The sequence below is a fragment of the Strix uralensis genome, chromosome 4 (assembly GCF_047716275.1).
Source record: "Strix uralensis isolate ZFMK-TIS-50842 chromosome 4, bStrUra1, whole genome shotgun sequence".
NCBI lineage: Eukaryota > Metazoa > Chordata > Aves > Strigiformes > Strigidae > Strix > Strix uralensis.
In genome coordinates this window covers 2,160,538-2,183,070 of record NC_133975.1, presented here as the reverse complement: position 1 = coordinate 2,183,070, position 22,533 = coordinate 2,160,538, and the positions used below count along the sequence as shown (strand labels likewise).

The 22,533-nt window shown below is 54.5% G+C and overlaps 3 protein-coding genes across 3 annotated transcripts; 1 reads left to right on the top strand and 2 right to left on the bottom strand.

The window, feature by feature from the left end:
* The first annotated feature begins 22 nt into the window (after positions 1 to 22).
* PRADC1 (protease associated domain containing 1) lies at positions 23 to 4,046 on the top strand. Its single transcript, XM_074865414.1, has 5 exons — positions 23 to 437; positions 1,195 to 1,295; positions 1,629 to 1,738; positions 3,100 to 3,267; positions 3,463 to 4,046. Exons 1-5 carry the CDS (start codon positions 143 to 145, stop codon positions 3,581 to 3,583), a joined length of 795 nt encoding a protein of 264 aa, XP_074721515.1. The 5' UTR covers positions 23 to 142; the 3' UTR covers positions 3,584 to 4,046.
* Positions 4,047 to 4,395: 349 nt separating this feature from the next.
* Positions 4,396 to 14,383, bottom strand: SMYD5 (SMYD family member 5). Its single transcript, XM_074865405.1, has 13 exons — positions 14,273 to 14,383; positions 13,965 to 14,073; positions 13,158 to 13,297; positions 12,816 to 12,937; positions 12,036 to 12,105; positions 11,498 to 11,602; positions 10,956 to 11,018; positions 10,697 to 10,767; positions 9,912 to 10,018; positions 9,325 to 9,381; positions 8,391 to 8,485; positions 7,310 to 7,380; positions 4,396 to 5,879 (listed from the first exon to the last, which is right to left on the bottom strand). Exons 1-13 carry the CDS (start codon positions 14,372 to 14,374, stop codon positions 5,741 to 5,743), a joined length of 1,251 nt encoding a protein of 416 aa, XP_074721506.1. The 5' UTR covers positions 14,375 to 14,383; the 3' UTR covers positions 4,396 to 5,740.
* Positions 14,384 to 18,367: 3,984 nt separating this feature from the next.
* LOC141942053 (homeobox protein not2-like) lies at positions 18,368 to 19,515 on the bottom strand. Its single transcript, XM_074865007.1, has 2 exons — positions 19,384 to 19,515; positions 18,368 to 18,526 (listed from the first exon to the last, which is right to left on the bottom strand). The coding sequence occupies exons 1-2, from the start codon at positions 19,513 to 19,515 to the stop codon at positions 18,368 to 18,370; spliced, it is 291 nt and encodes a 96-aa protein (XP_074721108.1).
* Positions 19,516 to 22,533: the final 3,018 nt, after the last annotated feature.

Here is a 22,533-nt window from a genome sequence, read left to right as displayed (position 1 = left end):
GACAGAGCGGCCCCGGCGAAGCGCCCTTCCTCCCCGAGCAACCATAAAGAGGCAGCGAGGGGGAAACCAGCCCGGGAGACCGGCTCACTATTTGTCAGGGAAAAAAAACGGACACGCGGCCTGGAGCGGGCAGGGCTGGCGGATGGAGCTTTATTTGGCGGCGACGCCGAGGCCCCACCGCCGCGGGAGGGGACACCGAAGTGACAGGGACCGACAGCGCAGCCGCGGCCCGGGGTCGCGCAGGCCTCCGCGCCTGCCCGCCTCGTCCCTCAGGAGATTGATGGCGGAGTCGGCCAATAAGAAGGCGCGATGTGGGGGCGCCGCCAATGGGCGCGGGGCGGGGGCGCGCGGGGCGGGGCGGCTGGCGGCGCCGGGCGCAGCCATGCTCCGCCGGTCGCTCTGGCTCTGCCTCTGCCTCTGCTCCTGCCCGGCCCGCGGTGAGTGCGAGTGGCCCGCTCGGCCCCGGCACCTTGGGCTGGCTGCCTTTCTCCTCGGGGCATCCCGCTCCGGGTACATTTCCCCTCAGTGCACCCCGGTCCCATTGCATTTCCCCTCAGTCCCATTGTATTTCCCCTCTTGCACCCCAGTCCAGGTGCATTTCCCCTCCGCGCTCTCTGATCCGGGTGCATTTCCCCTCAGTGCACCCCAGCCCCATTTCATCTCCCCTCCTGCACCCCAATCCGGGTGCATTTCTCCTTGGCGCATCACAATCCAGGTGCCTTTCCCTCAACGCACCCGACCTAGTTGCATTTCCCCAACCAGTTCCTCATTCTGGGTGCATTTCCCCTCCTGCACCCCATTACATTTCCCCATCCAACACCCCAATCCAGCTGCATTCCCTCTCCATGCCCCCCAGCCCCATTGCATTTCCCCTCCTGCACCCCATCCCAGCTGCATTTCTTTTCAGGCTGCCTCAGTCCAAGCGCATCTCCCCTCCGTGCACCCCGATCTCGGTGCATGTCACCCCTTTTCCCCCGTGGTCCAGCTGCATTTTCCCCTTCCCCTCATGCACCCCAGGCTGAATCCAGCATTTTGGGTCCTCAGCCCCAGGGCCTGGCCAGGAACTGGCGTTGGCGAAGGGTATGTTCCCTTCAGTGTGGTGCAGTGCAAGAGCGGTAGCTGGGTATTTTCCCTTTTTTCAGGAATGTTCCTTTTTCTTTTCTCTGCCTCTTGCCTCTCTCCACGCACACCCAGGTTTACGCATCCATGAATACTTGTATTTCCAAGTGCTGAGCCCTGGAGACATCCGCTACATCTTTACAGCCACTCCAGCCAAGGATTTTGGTGGCGTGTTTGTAAGTATTAACTGAATTTGTCAGTTTAGGTCCCCTCCATCCTAGTATTTCTCCATCGCGGGGCCTGGTGATTTGAAGCCTTTTATAAAAATGGAGCTAATTACTCTTCTGTGAGCCTGCCCTTAGGAAGGCAGCACACGCTGGTCCCTGCCTTCAGCCTCAGCAGGGGCTAGAATGGGGCAACCTGCACCCCCGAGTCCTAAATCTCCCCAAAAGCACCCCCGGTGCAGGGGTGAGCAGGGCACGGGACAGCGGGGATGGCTGCGGTGGGGCAGGGGGCGAGAAGCAGCCCCAAACCCCCCTCACTCACCCCTGTCTGTCTCCTTCTCGGAGAACACAAGGTACGAGCAGATCCACCTAGTCCCAGCGGATCCCCCTGAAGCCTGCGGAGAGCTCAATAATGGCGTCTTCATCCAGGACCAGATTGCCTTGGTGGAGAGGGGGTACGTCTGGCAGCATGGGAGCTGTTTGGGGGGGACCCTGGGGCAGGAGGGGAGCAGAGGGTGACAGTGCCATGGCTATATTTTACCATCACCTCCAGCTTCTTCCCGTGACTTACCCCATGTGGGTATACAGGAAAAATGGGAGGGTGCACCTACCCCAGAGCGTTTCATGTTGTGCCTCTTAGAAAACAGCCTGCACTAAGGTGGAAGAAGCCCTATTTTATTTTATTTTATCTTTGTTGGCGACACGGACAGTGGGATTGAGGGCACCCTCAGCACGTTTGCCAACACCACCAAGCTGTGTGGTGCAGTCGATGCGCTGAAGGGAAGGAATCCATCCAGACGGGCCTGGACAGGCTGGAGCGGTGGGACGTGCAAACCTCATGGAGTTCAACAAGGCCAAGTGCAAGTCCTGAACATGGGTCGGGGCAATCCCAAGCACAAATCCAGGCTGGGCGAGGAGTGGATGAGAGCAGCCCCAAGGAGAAGGACTTGGGGGTGTTGGTGGATGGAAAACTGACTGTGAGCCAGCAACGTGCGCTCACAGCCCAGAAAGCCACCCGTGTGCTGGGCTGCACCCAGAGCAGTGTGGGCAGCAGGGTGAGGGGGGGGATTCTCCCCCTCTGCTCCGCTCTCGTCAGATCCCCCTGCAGTGCTGGGTCCAGCTCTGGGGGCACCAACAGCAGGAGGACACAGACCTGCTCGAGTGGGGCCAGAGGAGGCCACGAAGATGCTCGGAGGGCTGGAGCACCCCCCTGTGAGGACAGGCTGAGAGAGTTGGGGGGGTTCAGCTGGAGAAGAGAAGGCTCCAGGGACACCTTAGAGCAGCCTCCCAGGACTTAAAGGGGCTACAGGAAAGGGGGGAGGGACTCTTGATCAGGGGGGTAGGGATAGGATGAGGGGTAACAGTTTTAAACTGACAGAGGGGAGATTTAGATGAGATCTAAGGAAGAAATTCTTCCCTGTGAGGGTGGTGAGGCGCTGGCACAGGTTGCCCAGAGAAGCTGTGGCTGCCCCCTCCCTGGAAGGGTTCAAGGCCAGGTTGGACGGGGCTTTGGGCAACCTGGGCTAGTGGAAGGTGTCCCTGCCTGTGGCAGGGGGGTGGGACTGGATGGGCTTTAAGATCCCTTCCAACCCAAACCAGTCTGGGATTTTATGATTTTTTCTTAGGAGAAAATGGCCGAGTGTGGGCAGCCTGTGCCTAAAACACAGACTCCCAAGAGGAGCAGGGTTTGGGGGAAGCGTGGGGCCAGGGATGGTCCTTGATTTGGGCATCTCCAGGCGAGTTCTGACACTTGAAGATTTTGTACCTGCTAAGGATCCACCGGTGGCCACCAAAGATTTGTCTTTCTCTGCCCCAGGGGTTGCTCGTTCCTGTCGAAGACGCGTGTGATCCAGGAGCACGGCGGACGGGCAGTGATCATCGCAGACAACGCCTACGATAACGACAGCTTCTACATCGAGATGATCCAGGACAGCACCAGGCGGACAGCCGACATCCCCGCGCTCTTCCTGCTGGGCAGGGACGGGTAGGTGCCTTGCTCAGGAGATGTTTCATCTTCCCAAATACGGGCTGATCTGATGAGCCAGATTTTTAGTGGATTTAGTCATAATTAATCCGCAGAGTTTCTGTTTGAGCTGGTTTGTGGTTTACGCTCACATCTGGGCTCCGCAGTCCCACCTCAGGCGGCTCACGTGCGCCTGTCACCTCTTTATCCTTCCAGATACATGATCAGACGCTCCCTGGAGCAGCACGGGCTCCCCTGGGCCATCATCTCCATCCCTGTCAACGTCACCAGCATCCCCACCTACGAAATGATGCAGCCCCCCTGGACCTTTTGGTAGCAGCAGGAGGCTGTGGCGGATCGAGGACTTCTCAGTGGATCCCAGGAGCTTGCCCCGGGGCCCCAGGTTTGAGGAAAAGATCCCACCACACTCCAGAGATCCCACTGCCCAGCCTCGCCGGATCCAGCAACCAGGAGACCTTTGTGCTGCCGCTGGAGCGTGGCTGAAGGGCAACCACCAGCCCCCGCGGTGGCAACCTTGAACCTGGCACCCAGCACCCTTTGTAGTGACTTTGTGGGAGGGAGGCGATGGCCCAGAGCAGGCCAGCACTTCCCCAAGAAACATTTTAACGACACGTAAGATGCCACCGGTAATTTGTGCTGCTGATGTAGAGGGATGCAGGGTTACAGCCAGAGAGGGATGGGAGGGAGAGAGATACGGGCTTGGTCTGTACTAGCAGGGCTCGCCCAACATCTGTATATTTTTGTCTGAGCTAATGAAGTGTGAACAAGTTTTAGAGAAAGGGAAGTTTCTCTTTTTTTTTTTATCAGCCAGGGGATGAAGTGACAAATCTCATCCCCTGGTATTTTTCTTAGTAAACTTCTCAAGGTGCCTCCTGCAGCCTGGACAGGGCTCACGCTCACTGCCACACCCCTGTGCAGCACAGGGCTGTCACACACCAGAGCAGCAACGGCCTTGGGGATCCAGCCCCAGGGGTGAACTGGCCGCAGATCCAGAGCCCAGACCTCAGCGGGTGTCTTGTCCCTCACCCCCAGCCCTCCGTGTTCCCACCAGGACCAGCCCCTGGGTCGCAGCCCTCGTCTCTGCACTCGCCCTCCCTCCAGTTTATGGGTACAAATGATACGGCCGTGTCACCAGTCTTGGTTTATTACGAACACTGAAGGGGCTGCGGCCCCGGGACGGCTGGGGACAAGCAGTGGGGTGCAGGGCTGGCGGTGATGGTAGTGACACAGGTGCCCATTTACAGCGTCACCCGCAGTCCCACAGTCCAGCTGCCGCGGGCTCGAAGGACGCAGCGGCAGGAAAACACCTCCCCAAAATCCAAAAAGGGGAGGAAAATACCCGGGGCGCATCCCCAACCTGCTGCCTGTTGGTCGCTTGGAGCCGTCTTCTCCCTCCAGCCGCGTGGCGAGCAGAGCAGGACAGCGCAGAGAGCGGTGGCTGCCGGCATGGGATGGGTGACAACGCTCGGCTGCGGTGACATCTCGGTGCGGGGAAGCACCCAGCACCACGCTGTGTCCCTGGGCACGACCACGGCGGCTCCCGCCCGGGCGCATCCTCCTCCCAAAGCAGCCGGATGGGCCCAGCGGGACGACTCGCTCTCTGCAAAACCCAAAACAATTTTTGGGTTTTGGATGGTGACTTCACTTAACGCCAACACCACAGCCCGTGGGGGCTCTGGGCTAGCGGCAGCCTCAGCTGTTCCCCCTCCCCAAAAAAAGCCTGGCAATCGCTGCGCGGGGCTTGGCATCGTGGAAAGGAGGGGGCCGAGGTGGGAGGGAGGCGCCTGCCAGGCTCAGCTCTGCTTTTCGGGCATCTGAGGCACCCGTAAGGTGTCTCGGTCCCACCTGCAAAATCTTTTTGCCCCTTGCTGCTGGCTGAGCTAAGGCATGGAATGGAGAATATATACGGACCCCAGCTCCTTAGGGTGTGGATAGTGCTAATACAGACATTAAATAGTACCCCTCGTGCACAAACACACGGACACACACACGCATTCCCCTCGTCCCTGTGGGGTAGGGAAGGACATGCTCCTCCGCATCCGCGGCCGGCACAGACAGCACGGAGCAGCCTCAGGGGTGACGACGAGGTAACCCATCGGCCTGTCCCAGGGGCTGGCTGGACCCTGCTCCCCTCCAGCCTCCCCTGCAAGCCCCAGCCAGCCCCAGCTGGGACGGGGACGCGGCTGGAGGGGGGTCACTGGCGCCCAGGGAGGACGGGGACAGCCTCACACACACACACGCACGCACACACACACACACACAGAGCGCACAACAAGGCCAGGCAGGAGCAGGGCCTGCCTCCGGCTCCCCCGCTGCCCCTCTCCGCACCCGCCACCGGCACGTGGCCTCCCACCCGACCCCCCAACACAACCCTGTTTTTAATATTTAAAGCTGCTGCCTCTCGGAGGATTCCCCCCCCCGCCCCAACCACCCGTCCTGTGTCCCTTCCCTCTCCTCTCGCCCAGGGCCAGGATCAAACGTCAGTCATCTCGTCCTCCAGCTCAGCATCATCTGTCTCCCCTTCGCCCTCCTCCTCTTCGTCCGACGTCACGTCAGCATCATCGGCTTGCGCTAGGCACTTGGGACACGAGCAGGTAAACAAGTAGTTCTCCCTGGAAGAAAGGAAGGTAGAAGGAGAAAAGAATGATGGCGTTGAGACAGGGACAACCCAACACTGCTGTTGTGCAGGGGATGGGGACAGAGCAGCCAGGAAGGGGCTGAATACGTTAAATCCGGAGGAATTTGTGGGTTCGATCATGCTGGGGTGGGGGTAGTCTGAGTGGAGAAGGGGATTTCAGCCCTGATGGGGATGGTGACCTTCAGCAGGAGCCCCTGCTCTTGAAGGGCAGAGAAAAAAGAAGGTGGGTGAGGACAGCAAGGGCTTGCAGGAGCCAACTACAGAGTGGTGCAAGCCTGCAGAGAGAGGGGGAGCCCCAAATCCTCAGCCCCCAAGGCCACGACACGTAGGAAGGGAATGCGAGGAGCTCGAAGCACCCAGAGCACCGCCCGCTGCGTGCACGCCTGTGACCATCTCCTGAAACCACAGTTAACGTCTCAACCATCCAGTAAAAAAACTTTGGCAAAGGAAACTGTTTCTATGGAAATGCTGGGGCTATGCAGGTAATGGCGGGGGGGGAGCAGCAAGAGGACGGGGTCCTGCAGAGGTGGGACCACACTTTCTGGAGGCTGAGCTTCCCTATCTTGAGCGACTGAAGAGCCAACAGAGAAGCTGTTTTCATGGAAGGTCAGACAACGGTCACACCTGCAGGGAGGGGGGAGTAACTCCCTAACGACCCTCAAGCCCACCAACTCATTTCCAGAAGAATCTGAAGGTACATACTGCACCACGTACCAAAAGCGAGGAGAATTCTAGAAGCATGAACTGCGCGTGATGCCTAATTAGCCTAACAAGTCCAAGTGCCCATCCGGAGGAGGGGCAAGGAATTACAAAAGGACACGAGTCAAAGCCCCGGGTGGCTGTGTCCCACCAGAACTGGACCCCTGGGCTGGCTGGACCAACGCTGGAACCAGGACTAGTGAAATCTTCCTTTTTGTCTTTCTCTTCTCCTCTTTCCCCTTTTCTCTCCCATTTTTATTCTGTATGCCCGCATATAAGGCAAGGCTTGTTTGGGCATGTTTAAGGCTTGTTGGGGCACGTTTAAGGCTTAGTGGGATATAAGATCTGCCACTAATCGATGTAAGTTTAATGCCTGTTGCAGAAGATGCAAAGATTAGTGACAAAGTTTCATGCTAATGATCTGTTGTGAGCGAATAAAAATTGGAGTTGTGTGAACTGAAGAATCCGTGGTGTCGTTTCACCTTCATCCTGACCTGGAAATCGGCAAATCTGAGTCATTGTCCCGAGAAATTGGGACGTGACAACACCCTGCCATGAAACACTGAGAGCACCACACGCTGCATGCACAGCCTGCCACGCACCAAGGCACGCACAGGGCCCTGAGGTAGGGACACAGCCCAGAGTGACGGGCTGGGGGTGCAAAGGGGTGTCCCCCCTCCCCAGGTTCCTCCAAGCAGCCCCTACCTGAGTATCTTGTTGCGGCTGTGTCTGCTCCGCTCCCTCTGACAACAGTCTAAATAACTGATGCAGATTTCCTGTGAGCAAAAAGAAACGGGTTGGGCTGAGAATCGCTTCCCACGAACCCAAAGCAGCGTGATTTTGCACCAGGACCTCTCAGAGTCAGGCAGAAATGTGGCGTCTGGCAGCCCCAATGTGGGATGAGGTGTGAATTCCTCTGCCAGGACAACGCAAGAGACAGGAGGTATGGGCGGGGGTCTGCGGGGGATGTGGGGGACACGGGGACCCTCTGCTGAAGGAAAGTTGCTACAAGTATACTTGAAATTACAAGATCTCCTTACATTGCTAATGTACAAGGACCTGTAAAGTAGAACATCTAGTTTTAAAGTTAACCATCACTTGTGTTTTCCTAGCTTTTATTTTTCCCGTATTTAACTGCAATGTATGTAATTTCATTTATACTCTTTTCCTAACTACCCTCTGTAGTCATTACCCACTTGTAAGATGTTTTGAAACCTGTAACTCCTTGCCTAGTGGAGATAAGACAGGCCTTGGACAGTCTGAAAAACTCCCCGAGTACATCCCTAATAGCAGGAACCTAAAAAAACAAGTGTCTAAGAAGACGCCAGTCTCAAGATAAGCAACTGGAAGCTGGTCTAAACTAACCCCCTTGGAACAAACAGGAGCTGAAGGATGGATGAGGTAACTCTATGACCACATATGGACACAAAAAACCTAAAGTTCAACTAGCGGACAGTGTGAGGAAGACTATGTGGACCACTAAGGAGGGGAGAAGACCCTCACTCTATTTTTACTATGCATGCTCAGACTATGTAAATGAATTCTGAGAAGCCATTAGCATAAGACTGCCTTTTTCAGGAAATCTGATGAATATGTATGGTTTTTCTGTGTATTAGTCAGAGTGTTTTGTTAGTAAGTGCAGCACTCGTGGTGGAGCGATCCCCAGCACTGCTAATAAAAAATACTGCTCAACAGTTATACTCAATTCTGACCGTGGAGTGAACCTCTCGGTTTCACTGCCAAGGTGTGATGTCACCCCGGGTTCGTGCGGGCCCTGCTGTCTCACCTCTCCTGCTTCGATGTCCTCCAGAGCCGTCAGGTGCAGGAGGAAGTTGTTTTCCGGGAAGGATGTCTCGGCGTTGGGGATGCAGCTGTGGTTACCTATGGGGAAGAGGCGATGCAGCCATGAGGGTGTCTCTGGAGGAGGGGGAAGGCAGAGGCAGGGTTGGACACCCCACGCACCCCGCGGGGGCTTGTGCCTGCCCTTCTGCATGGCCCAGGCACGTGGGAACCAGTGTCACCAACTGCGAGGGCCACGGCCTGGCTAAGGATAAGGCAGCACAATGCTGTGGCCACCCCATCCACCTCAGGGCCACCAGCATGCCACTCTCAGCTCACACGGGATTAGGGGGTTCAGCGGAGCAGGGGGGCAGAGTCAGGGCGCTCTGCCAGACCCACAAAAACCACTCAGAGCGAGCAAGCTGTCCTGATCAATCCCAGGGGTGCACAGCACCATCCCTGCCTCCCGGTGCTGACGGAAGAATGTGCAGGGCTGTACTTCTCCCTCGCTTCCCAGCAGCCGTCCCCAGGCCCTGCTCATGAAAGGAGTGAAAGAAAACAGCTCTGGGTGCTGGGACATCCTCTCCTACATCCCCATGGTCCCGCTAAGAAAAGCTCTGTCCTTTAAAGGTTTGTTCAGCTCCATTTTGCTCAGACAAGGTTGGAGATGGTTTCTTTGCTAAACCACACAGGTGGCTCGCGGAGACTATATCACATCCAAGCCATTCAGGCCAGGACTGGCCACTTCATAGCAAGGCAAGATGCCAGGAGACCCCCGAGAGAGCAGCCAGGCCCCAGAGCAGCACCCACCTCACCCCCATCCCACAGATGGGAGGCACAAACCCCTTTCTCCAGAGGCTTTTAGGAAGAGGTGAGTCAGTCTAGCCCAGGACATCCCCCTCCTCACTACTAGTTTTCCTCCCAGTCTTTGTGTTACTCACAGCAGCTCTGGAGCACGTAGAGACCCGATCCCTCGCAGTTAAGGAACTCTCCTGACTCTGCAGAAGAGAGAGGGGGTTAGAGCTTTGCATGGGCCGTTCTGGCTCTTCCACATGAGCACAAAGGGCCAGCAATGCTGAACGGAACGCACCCAGCCAGCACTGCTTTGGGGTGTTGCAGGGTGTTTCCAAAGCACCCTTCCCTTCCCCCTGGGAGGGGATGAAGGACATGAAGATTTGCATCCCCAACACTCCCTGGTCTGTCCCTGTACTCACACAGCTGCATCAGTCAAAAAAAGGCATAAACAGGTCTTTGAATGTTTAGTGTAAATGGGATTTTTCTGCACAGGATCCCTCCAGATCGGCTCTCCAGCCACCCCGACCTGCCCACAAATTTAGACTTGCCCTGGCCACGCAGTGAGTCAAAGGCAGCAGGCGTGGCTCGCACGGCCCAGGGGAACATCCCCCAGTCCCCAGCAGGAACTTCTCCCAGTCCCTGAATCCTGGGGAGAGTTCAAAGCAGCAGAAACTCCGCCAGGTCCTGCCAACAGCACCGCTTGAGGCTGCCCACGGCCACGTCAGAGCCTCACCCTTCTCGATGTCCTTGTAGAGCTGGTCAATGAAGGCGTCCAGCTCCTCCCGCTGCAGCATGGGGAGATCCAGCGCGTCGCAAGCGTGTACCCACTGGCTCAGAGAGCTGTCGGGAAGCAGAGGGACACCGTCACAGTCCCACAGGGCACACGGTGGGACCTCACAAGGGGGGATCTAAGGGTTAAACTCAGTGGTTCTGAGTGGCCAAGCTCTGGCAGAGGGATGCGAAAGGGTTAGATGCAGCCAGGATGAAGGACTGCTTTTAAGTTTGCCTCTCCATTCCCCTCTCTTACAGAATCACAGAATCATCTCGGTTGGAAAAGCCCTTGAAGCTCCTCCAGTCCAACCATTAACCTCACACTGACCGTTCCCAACTCCACCAGATCCCTCAGCGCTGGGGCAACCCGGCTCTTCAACCCCTCCAGGGATGGGGACTCCCCCCCTGCCCTGGGCAGCCCATTCCAACGCCCAACAACCCCTTCTGCAAAGAAATCCTTCCTAAGAGCCAGTCTGACCCTGCCCTGGCGCAGCTTGAGGCCATTCCCTCTTGTCCTGGCGCTGGTTCCTTGGCTCAAGAGACTCCTCCCGCCTCTCTGCACCCTCCTTTCAGGCAGTTGTAGAGGGCCATGAGGTCTCCCCTCAGCCTCCTCTTCTCCAGACTAAACCCCCCCCAGTTCCCTCACGTCTGAACCCAGCCACTACCCAGGCCAGCGTGGATTTACGGACTGTACATCCCCTCCGTGCCACATCTCCACTGCCCAGAGCACCCAGAAAGCCCCATTACCTTGTTCCTATGCCTTGGCCATTGGTCCCAACGAGGGCAAAGAGCGATCGAAAGCCTTCTGGAGTGAACCACTGCAGAAGGGAGATGAGAAAGCAGCTGAGCCCAGGCCAGCCTGTGGCAGCACCCCGCTCTGCCAGCGCCTCAAATCCCACAGGGAGCTTTGGGGAGAGCAAGGAACGGGCAGAGTCCCAAGGGAAGCCCTGGCCAAGCGGAGGGTCCTGCCATGCTCCCGGGCTATTCGGGAGGCAGCTCAACTCACCCTGCTGAGATGTTCGTCGTAAAGGGCTTCGGTGAAGAGCAACCGCAGCAGCTCCAGCTGGCCCTGGCAGGACATGGCAACACCGTCATCAGGGTGGGGAGATGCCGCTGGGCGTCAGACCCAGGCTGATGGGCCAGCACAGGCCAGAAGGCTCAGGAGTCAGGCTCCTCGTCCTTCCCTGTAAGGCTGGAGGCTGCTGCCCTCAGAGCAGCGAAAGCCGCTCGTTTTAGCAGCAAAAACCACCTGCTCAGCAGCTCAGTATCACCCTGTCCCAAGCCACAGCAGAAGCATCTCCACCACAGGAATGAGCAGTGTGTCCCACTGAAGCACCACAAGCCCAAAGCCCTATAAGCAACCAATTTTCTCTCTGTCAGGTCAGCCAGCCCCTAATGGGTGGCTCTGTGCCCCCACTTTGAGTGTGGGATTTCCAGTGTCTCCCATCCCAGCTGTAACGGGGCCTCTGCACCCATGGGCTCACAGACACAGGCAGGCAGAGGGCAGACTCAGGGATCCAACACATCCAAGCATTACCAGACTCTTACCTTAAATTTGTCCCCCAGCAGCTTGTGCACAACCTCCTCCTCTTCGTTTGCTGTCTTACTGCAGAACTGGGAGAAGGCCTTGATCCACCACTCCTTGTCTTTAGCCTGACAAAAGAATCAAGCAAAGGCGCTGCACCAACACTGCTTTCCTCCCCAGCCAGGAGAGAGGGAGGAGAGGACAAGCCCTGCTGAGCTCAGAGGTATCCAGCCTACTACCAAAAACAACCTGACGCAGTTGCATGGTTGTAATTCATTGTCAGAATCAACACTGAGGAAGACAGGCCAAAGAAAGAGAGCTAAAGGAAAAGTTCAGTTCTGACTAACTATTTTGGTACAGAAAAAAAGACCTGCTTGGCTCAGGACACAGGACCCTCCTTTGCTGCCAGCTGTCTCCATGACCAGGCAACACTAGACGTTGAAATCTATTCAAGCAGAACCCTGCCAGTCGCTGGAGAAGAGATCAGTCCTCGGGAGTAACAGCCACAACGCGATGAGGAAACCACACACTGGCAGCTGTGGCTCCGAACTGCAGACGTACCTGTTTGACGGTGGCGACCATCCGGGCCATCAACATGATGCTGGAAGTCTCCGGTGGATAATGCATGTTTCTGGGAGATAAGAATGAAGAAAAAAGATGAGCAGATCAGTGCTGGTATGGAAATAAAAAGCTGGAAGGAGGCAGAGGCAGCTGCCATCCACGTGGTTAGGCCCGCGCTCATCCGTCACACCAAAGCGGCCAGTGCAGCATTGCTGCATGGGGATCCAGGGTGAGGAGAAGCCTGCACCCACCTGCCTGCTCTGAGCACACAAATAATCCTCTACCATCCTGTTAAACTAGAGCCTGGGCCCCATATAAAGCCCAGGACTGCAGCGAGAGCTGGGGTTTGTGACGAGCTTTGGGTCAGGGACGTCACTTCTCGCCTCTGTGCCCATTTTGTCATCTGCAAGCCGGGATGGCAATTTATGTCCCCGCAGGGGTGCTACGAGGAGGATCTCCCAGAGGCTGGAGATCTGCAGGAGCTCTATAAAATTGCAGGAGTGAGGATTGCGCAGCTCAGTGCCTTGTAGCTCTTTATCGGGAGAAAAATAAGAACTGCTCAGCCGTGTGTCCAAACCTTTGTGCTGCCAACACCACTTCACCAGCTGCCCAACGAGCAGGTACAGCTGGGCAGTGTCCCACAGCCACCACCACCCTCCAGCCACCCCATGCAGGGATGCAAAGCAAGGACGGTCCTCAGCCCTGGTCCCAGGCAGCATCACCCAGCCCAGGAGAGCCACCTCCTCTGCCCGTGGAGCAACAGGCAGGTCGGTCGCCTACCTCCATGCCTCCTGCAGCTTGTTGAGGGGGTGCGTGGGGTCATCACGGGACGGGCCAAGGCAGAGGACCTGGTGGTACTGCTCCAAAGCGGCCTGCCTGCATTCAGCGCTGCAGTACGTCACCTAGAGCGAGGGGCACAGCGCCCAGCGTTGGCTACGGCAGCAGGAAAAGGGGGTCCTAGGCCCAGCTGTGCCCCCTCCCTGACCATCTGAGCTCTTTAGCCATCACGATGCAGAAGGGAAAGGCAGGCACCCATCTCGGGGCGATGCAAGTGCCTGGGCTAGATGCTGTAAAGGAGTCGGTGACCCCAAGAGACCACGGTCCCTCCCAGCAGCCCCGTACCTGGCACCGGGGACACTGCTGGTGCAGGTCTTTCCGGATGCTGCACTGCTCTGGGTGAGGCAGCACCAGGGAGCTCTTCCCCAGCAGCCGCTGGGCGTTTTCCTCCGCCGTCTCCAAAGCCCGCAGACAATGATCACAGGCTGCGGGGAGACAAGACAGACAGATGGACACCACAGTGAGAAAAGGGGCCAGGGCTCACAGCAAGACAGCATGACTGGTACCAACACCACCTCCAAGCTGGAGGCACCAGTCTCTTACCACTCCCTCCATAGGAAAGACCATATCTGCTGCAATTTAACCCCCCTCAGCCCTCATCTGCCACCCTGTAAGGCTGAGAAGTGTTTAAGAGCCACATGATGACAAGCGTCCCCATGTCGCTGACCCGCAACAGAGCTCAGAAGACAGCAGGGTCTAGATAGGACAAAAAAGTTGAAAATCCTGCTCTTACAACCCTCGTTTTCTGTTCTGGCGCCTCTGGCACCTTTGTGGGCTGTACTCTGCAGTGGTGTGACTGGGATTAGCACCCTCACCACTAAAAAATCGGGGTTCCCACGCAGATGGTGCCTGATGGTGGCACATAGTGCTTTCCTCAGGGGCTGATGGAAGCCACCATCCCTCAAATGACCCCAACGTTTTCAACTTGTCAACACTTCTAGCGCAGAGGCAGAAATGGCAGCAGGGCCACCTTCCTGGAGGCACTAAGGCAAACCCAAACCCTTTCGTTGAAAACCAGGCAGCTTCTTAGGGACCCTGCGGTCCCCTCGCTGGGGAGGTGACAAGGACGTGCCACCACCGCCGGCCACTCACCTCGGTAGTTGTACAGGGCGTTCCAGAGGAACTGGGATGACACCACCGGCCTCTCCACGAAGACGGTTTCCCCTTTGCGGATGTTCTTGGTGGCGAACAAGCCCTTCCCCTGCCGAGGGAGAAGCGTGGGTCAGAGGATGCACCCGAAGCCGAAACCCACCCGTGGGCTGAGGGTACCCCCGCCCCCCCCGCCCAGCCTGAGGGGAGGCTGCCGGGTTTTTACCACCTTTTCTCCCCCAAAAATTGGCTCTGCCGCAGCGTGAAGGAAGGAAGGGACCCCCCGCGGCGGGGGGGACCGCCGGGCTCACCTTGGCGCTGCTGATGAACCGCGCCTCCGCCGCAGCCCCGGCCCCGGCCCCGGCGCGGCCCCCTGCTACGGCGCCGCACACGTCCCCCGCCGCGGCGGCCATCTTCGGGCGGCGACTTCCCCGCTCTGACCCGCCGGGGGCGGGCAGCGCCTCTTCCTCTTCCTCCTCCTCCTCCTCCTCCTCCTCCGCCCCCCTCACCCACCGACCCGCACGAAGATGGCTGCCGGCCCTCCCCGCCCTCGGGGGTCCGCGCCCGCCATCACCCCCCTCAGCCCCGGGGCGGGCGGGGGGCCGGCGGCCATCTTAGCCCTCCCCTCAGCCCAGCACCCCCCCCCTCCAAAAACACCGCCAAAAAGCCCCGAAACGGGGCTGGGGCGCTTCCACAGCCACGCAAAAAACAGACAGGAGTGTTGCTGCCTCTCCCCTATTAATTATTATTTTTTAACCGTACAGCCAGGCGGGGAATAGCCTTCATATCCCTATCAAGCGAGAACACAAGGTACCCCCTCACAGGGTGAGGAGGCATCACCAGCGGCCCCTGTGCACCCAAAACTCTCCCAGCTTTCCCAACAAAACCTTCAAAACACTCTAACGTGGCCCCTGCGCCCTCGCTACCTCCTGCTAGGCTGTCTGCAGACGCCTAAAATCCACGATCACGCGTGTTTAGTTTCTTTACAAATTCACATCGGCGCTGCCAGCGCCTGTTCAGACTAAGTCCCGCTCTTCATCAAGCAGGTGGTTGCAGCGTGTTTGAGAATATGGGGAGGATTTAATATTCGGGGAGTTTTGGGGTGTTTTGGAGTCACTAGATGTCACTGTCGGCTCGTGGCGGGGACACGACACCGGGTGGCAACGTGTGGCCAGCTGGATCCTGCCACCTCCATGCCCAGGCCAGTGGCCCATGCGGGAGCCATGGCTCTGTGGCCCATGCGGGAGCATGGCCACAGAGCAGGACACCTCCCAGCCACCCTGCCGGAGTCAAGGGACAGACAAACTGCCAGGGACACTTTCCCCATCTGTATTTTGGGGTCTGGCCTCAGTGAGCCCAGCAGCAGGTTGTGCAGGGCACTGCTCCACCACGCAATGCCCATCCCGGGGGGGTCTACAAGGACCTAGACACAGGTGGAGCAATGCTACAAGTTGAAGGTTAAACTTTTAGAACAATGTAGCAATCCTATGCTTAGGCAAAGAAAGATGTTCTTTGGATATGTTAAAGCCAAAGGCATCCATAATCAGAAGAACAAGTAGGTAGCCTTCTTTGGGCAAGGACATGCAAGAGCCATTAGGCTTTGAAGAGGGTACATTGCCAACTTGGCAAGCAAACTCAAGGTCCATGTATCCTTCGCTGCGCTACCCTCATTATAATACTAAAAATCCCACCTATAGGTCAAGAAGACCCTTGCCCAGGTGAAGACTCTTCCCCTGAGCATGGGTAGTAGAAGTATTGCATCAGCAGTATTATAATTGTATGTAAATTACAAACCAGTCATCGCAGAGAGGATGGACTTTTACTAACTCTGCATGTTTTGTGTATAAATATAGCATGAAAAGTCGCGTGGGTTGCTGTGCTTGGTTTGTGGGAAACTACTGAGCACCTAGGCTTGTGCAACTCTAAAATAAATAAGCAATGTCACTGCTGAGTGTGTGATTATTGACCTATTGCACACTGGGTGACAAATCTGCTTTTCAGACAGCACTACCATGACTCCAGTTACATCCTACTAATAGTAGGAAGACATTATTGTAATAACAGCATTACATGTCCTGTTTTTCTAAGGTTTTGGTGCTATGTGGTGGGGCACTTCACCCATCAAGCATCAGCTTTGAGTCGTGGCCCAGCCAGCAACACTTCAAAGCATCTTTCATGTCTCTGAACAAGCCCTGGTGCCCACAACATTAATTTGAAGTATTTGTGAAGCTGGGCCAGGATTGCTTTTGTGTTTGCAGAGCACAGGGGGAACCTTCTCCTGGACTTGTCTGCTGAAGCATCACCCCAGCAAAGCAGGAGCTGCACAGGTTTGGCCACATCCACCTGCAGATGGAGGTCCTTGTTCTCCAGGAGCAGCCGCTCAAACCTGAGGACCCCATCGTAAACAGATGTTACATTTCTTACTATAAATATAGTTCTAACTGCGCAGGAACTGGCCCAGAGATAATAAGTCATGTTATCTACTTTCACGCATGATATAGGATCATCCATTTCAAAAAAACCCAACTTTTTTTAGCATTTATTTTGTTCAAAACAGCTTATTAAGAAAAAAACCCTCAACCTCAAACTTTTGGGAAGGATGAAAATACATTGGGGTTTCTTTTTGTTAATAATTTCCGTTGAAAATTAAAAAGAGAGTAGTTGTAAATGTGTTTTCCTTCTGTTTTTTTGACACTTACAGGTTTTCAGTTGATCTGTTTAAAAGCTGTTCTTGCTCCATTCCAAATCTTCAAGCTTGAGACGAGTGCACAGGTTTACCAGCAAAACACAGAAGTGTGGGGAAAAAAACCTGCTTTCGTATTTGTATTGGCATGTCAGGAATGAAAACATGCAAGAAGAAATCACCCTTTCAAGACTTCTGCTGTTAGAAAGCAGTTTTTACTTTTTGACAACAGGGATCTTTTTAGGAGGAGAAGGTGAGTTTCTTTTGTTTTTTAATTTTTTTACTCCTTTTCCTTAGAAACACAAGAGAAAACTGAACACAGAAAAAAGGATGGGTAACCTATCCCTGGCAGCTGTGGGGTAAGAAGCCACTGAGGCATTGCTGCCTGCTCAGAAACCAAGGAGCTGCCCAACCCTGCCTCCCCACAACCAGTCCCATCTCTCTTTTTAAAATACACTAAATTTTTATTAAGAAGCAAAGCAAATAAATAAGTGACACTTATTAAGGAAAAAAAAAAAGTTATTTCTATAAATAACAATATAAGAGTAAAGTGATATACAGTGTTCAGGGTCAGAAAGAAACAGAATAAATTACCCTGAGCTGACGGGACGTGGTGCCTGGTACCCTGGGCAGACTTAGGAAGGCGAGGTGACAGCCTGAGCGCTGACAGCCTGGCCTAAGAGCACTTAGCTGCTAACACACAGACGGGAAAGGTCGAGTGCTTGGTCCTGACCCCTCAAAGCCCTTCCACCCACCAGAAATACAACTGCTAACTGCATCGGGTGGTTACAGATGTGCTCACCCAACACTCCAGGTGCCGTTTCCCATGGCACCTGGGTGTATAATGAGGAGAGAACAGAGCAGCTGCCGTCTGGGCCAGAATTGGCACATCTGGACGAGGGGCAGGGGGTCGTCTGAAGCACCAAAGGTGTTGGAAAGCTGCTTTTTTATAACAGCCCCAGTCCCCGCACCTCGGCCAGCCCGCGTGCCTCACTCCCAGCTGCAGCAGCATACGCACACCTTGGCGAAGTTAAGGCGATGCCAGAAGACAGAGAGACCCACCGGGTTCTGCCCTCTGGGTTTGGGAAGCCACAACGAAGGCACAAATACACCAAGGCACAGAACAAGAGGAAGCACTTCTGTTCCAGGGGCAGGATCAGACCCTGTTCATCTTATTGCAAGAGTCACGATAGTCTGCGGGTGGGAGCAAAGGGCTTTCCAATTTCCTTTTTTTTTTGTTGTGATCTAAGCATCAAACGTGGGAGTCAAGTTGACCAGGAAAATCAATCAGGGTTGATTTTCCTCCCAGCACAGGTCTCCCTCCTAGGAGTACACAGCCACACGCAACGCCCTTCGAATGCCCTTATGCTCACAGCCATCAGAGACACCATCCGATTGTCACCCCAGCCTCTCTGCTGGAAACTCTTTGTGTGTCCTGGTGCTTCAAGAGCAAACAGGAGATCACATGCCTTGCCACAGCTATGGCACCATCACCTGGCCTGGTGATGAAGCCCCAGGAATTACAGCATGTGGCTACCAAATAGCAGCCAAATATTTAGGGGGTTCCTCCCAGCCAGCTGCAGTTTAGACCTGTAGCTCCAAATCTCGAGAGGGTAATGTCTCGCTTGGACCAAAGGAGCACAGATGTGCCTGCATCCTCAGTATCTCCATCAAGCAGACACGGCTGAAAAAACAACAGTGGCAGCTGACTCTCATCAGCTGTTCAAAGCTCAACGTCCACGGTGTCCTCCTCATGGTCCTTGATGTCCGTCGAGTCCGCGGTGGCAGGCTGTATCACCCCAAACTGTGACAGCTTTGCTGCCTTCTGCTCCATGCTCTGCTTCCTCCATTTGATCCTCCGGTTCTGGAACCAGACTTTCACCTAGCAGGAAAATGGCACAACTTAATCCAAGGTCTCCAGGAGCCCCTTGCCACATGCTTCCGAGGCAGATGTCCCCAAAAAGCAGAGTTCCTTAAAGAGGGGTACATGCCTCTTCTCTGCTCGGGGCACAGTGCGTGTGAGCATGAGGAGGGGACACTATGGAGGGCAGAGTGGTGCTGGGGGAAAGGACCAGGGGAGAGGAGGACACAGTTGCAGGAGGCTCTGGCCAGGGGAGTGAAGGAAGCAGCTCTCCGAGCTCCCTGGGGCCACTGAACCCATCCCCGGCGCTACGGCTGCCAGAGGGCACAATGAGACACCTACCTACCCCCTGTCCCTGCTCCCCATGCCATTCACACCCTCCCCGTCCCCCCAAGAACCGCCCTTGCTTTGCTCTCCCTTTTCCTAGCTGAATTTGGATCCCACAACAGAGCATCACATGGCTCATCCTTTCCACAATAAATAGGCAGCTTGCAGTGAGAGGGGCAGAAACGTACTGGGAAGAGCAGAAAAAAATTTAGATCCAGTGTCATAAAAGGACACTTAAGGCATAAACTGTCTTCAGAAGATCTTAACAATTAGTCCAACCCAGCCTGAACTCTAAAGCAAACAGGTTTGTGCTCCTCAATACTTTTTGTTCCACTTGATGGATTAAGAAAAGGATGTTCTTATTCATAAACCACCTAACCCTACCTCGCATCCCTCCAGGCACGTGGCTTCAATGTCCTTTTGCAGCAGGGAGTCCCACAGGTCACTCTGCATCGTGTCCTCCTCCCACTGCACTTCACGGCAGGGAAATCACCACGGACCAAACCCAGCCCCAGATCTAAGCCGCCAGCCCCAGCTCCCCCTTTTCTTACCTGAGTCTCCGTGAGATGCAGAGTTGCAGCCAGGTCTACGCGCTCCGTGCCCACCATGTACTGCTGCTTGAGGAACTCTTGCTCCAGCCGCTCCAGCTGCTCTGGTTTGAAGACGGTGCGGACCCTCTTCATCTTGCAGGGCCCCCCAGACCTCCAAGGCACAGCGGGGCCCAGCGAGTTGGCCCCTACACAGTGAGACAACTCCAGACCTGCAAGCAAGAAGCAGTGACTGAAGGGGTCTGCACATTTGAGGCCGTTCCTCCAGCGCCGGTGATGTGCCAAACCCGGGTTGCTTCAGCTGTAGCTGAAATCCAAATGCAGCTGCTCTACGCACTAAAGGGAGAAAGCAGCACCAAAAAGAAAAGCAGGGATGTCCTTACCCTGTCCCTACCTAGATCATCTCAACTAGGCTCCCTTTCCCACAAAAACTTGGACCAGATGATCTTTTGAGGTCACTTCCAACCTATTCTGTGATTCTACACATAGGTACAGCCTAGGACAGTCCTGGATGTACAGCCAGACCCAAAAAAGTCAGTGCTCAGTGAGGTGAGCAGGGTTTTACCTCCATCCGTACAGGATCTTTGTAACAGAATAATAAAGTCCATCAAGAGCTGCTGAATGTATAAATCCCACCTCTGTCTCAAGAAGTCCCAAGTGTTGGGGGAGTTTAGCCCCTGCTTTTACCCTTGCCCTGGCACCCACAGTCAGCCAGTGTCCAGAAGAGGATGCTGAAGCTGGCAGACTGGCTTGATGAAGACCCAAGAGCCCTTGTGCAGATCCTCATCCTGGACCTCAGTCCTCTGCTCTCAGTAGGTTCAACTGACCCATAAAGTTCCTCGTGTGCAGAGGCATTAGCAGGACTAACAAGTGGATCTGGTCTCAGTCTCCTATCTAGTTGCAGCCTGATGATAACCATAATTACCTAATTAACATACAATACGCCAGCGCTGTCACAGGACCAGCCGGCACCAGTCTAAGAGCGGGGCTGTCTCTGGTTTCCAAAGCCCTCACCCTGCCAGCACAGATTTTGATTCATACACATCTCAATGTTCAAAAGCAGTGTGTGACGGCTTCCCTGACCACCCCCCAGGAGCCACAGGGCTCATCCCGGCCAGCTCTGTCCTCCTGAAGGACCTTCACAAGAGCCAGATCTCACTGCCAGGACCATGGGGTGGAGAGACCACCGTCAAGGGCTGAGGGAAGGGAGCTGCAGCCATCAAGGCAAAAAAACTCTGCATCCATGATGCTGGTTCTGGAGTTACAACATGTATTTGCCAGTAGCCAGGGTTAATAATTGTGCTAGTAGCTACAGTTACCGCACATATGGGGACAATTACGAGGTTTTGAAGCTTGGTCAATTGAGACTTTGAATCATGGTCAAGATGACCTTGATTAGCAATAAGAAATTCATAAAGGATAAACTTTGATCTCTAGAAAATAAGCAGAACATCCTGGACCATGAACAGAATGTCTGGGCTTGTGTTGAGGAGGACAACCTGGCAAAGGGACTAATCGATTAATTAACTTGGCAATGAAACTAACTTTTGAGTGTCCTGAAAGTGAACTACCTTCATTATAACACTAAAAACTGCACAGACAGGTCAAAAAGACCCCTGCCCAGGTTAAGACCCTTCCCCTGAGTGTGTGTAGGAGTAGAAGCATTATTATTATAAGTAGAAGCTGTACCATAATTATATGTTAATCACTAACCAAGCAGTATCTAATAGGCATGTTTGGAAAAGAACTAACCTCTGATTTTTGTGTATAAAACGAGCAGAAAAACGTGCCGTTGGGGTGCCTGATTTGTGGAAAAGTCCACTGAGCACCCAGGCCTGAATAAATACAGTATCTCTCCTGAGTGTGTTAAGACTGGGTTATTGCACGCCAGGCACAAAGCCTCTGTTTGGGTAACATGCACAGAAACACGAGTGTAGACTTCACACATCTGAGCGTGAAGCGCTGGAGGGACGGTTGAGCCCATCTTGCTCAATGCCAAAAACTTCTGGACTGGGGAGTCGGCTCCTGTTTGGAGCCTCAGGAAGGCTCCAGACACCTCCAGATGAGACCTCTGTGTGCCCCAGGAACCCCTCCGGGTACCAAAGTACAGCCATGGAGGTATCATGGAGGTATCAGGAACCAGATAAGCCCAGCACTAAGCTCTGTCTGATGGTACCACAGCTTCTATCCTGCCAACACCCAGCCACACGCTTAACTTTTAAGAAAGAGAACCCGCTAGTACAGCCACTGGGACTTTTCTGGGTGGAAAGCAAAGTATGTGGTATGCGTCTGCAGGATCAGGCCATGACCGCTCCCCAGCGTTGCTGCTCCGAAATCCCAGCAGATCCGGCTTGGAGATCAGCTCTGCTTTGAGCAGAGGTCAGGTTCAGAGGTCCCCCGCAGCCGGAGCCATCGCACCCTGTCACCAGGGTACAGCAACAGCAGCCACGAGGGACTGGTGTGAAACGTCTATATCGTGGCAAGCCACGTTTCTTTAACTTTTATAAAGATACTGTACGTAATGATGCCAATTCACACCCACTACTTATCTCTCCTTCAGCGACATGTTCTCCAGGCACAAATGGGCACCTTGACCTACTTCGTTTCATTAATTGGGCGTAAATTCTGCGGGTGTTTAAGGATTTGTGGGATGAAGCCCTGACAGCTTAACAGCTGTAATTGCACTTAAAACTATTTTCATCATTAAAATAATTTCACCTGTCACATTTTTTTCTATTTTAATACTGGGATCATCTCAAGCGTAATTTCAAACATTAAATACTTTGTGGAAATAGCTTTGCAAATTGTTTAACTATATTTTCATACCTGTATATTTGATATAACACATAGATTAACACACAACTATGCAGATGCTGTCTCACAGAAGAAATGATAGATTAAATTGTTATGCTAATTAATTTTAAAAAAAGAACAAGAGTGGCAAATACTTCTGGTATCTGGATATTGTAGCTATCGGGATCAAATCAAGCAAAATATGTGCTCGGCTGCAGGTTTTGCTTGGGCAACAACGAGATCAGGCTCTGAATGCTAAAAAGATACTCGAATTTCAAGAAAAGTAAGCTGAGCAGAGGCACTTTGTTAAAACAAACGATCTGTAATTTTGTTTATAGAAAGTTACAATGCTCCTCGGTG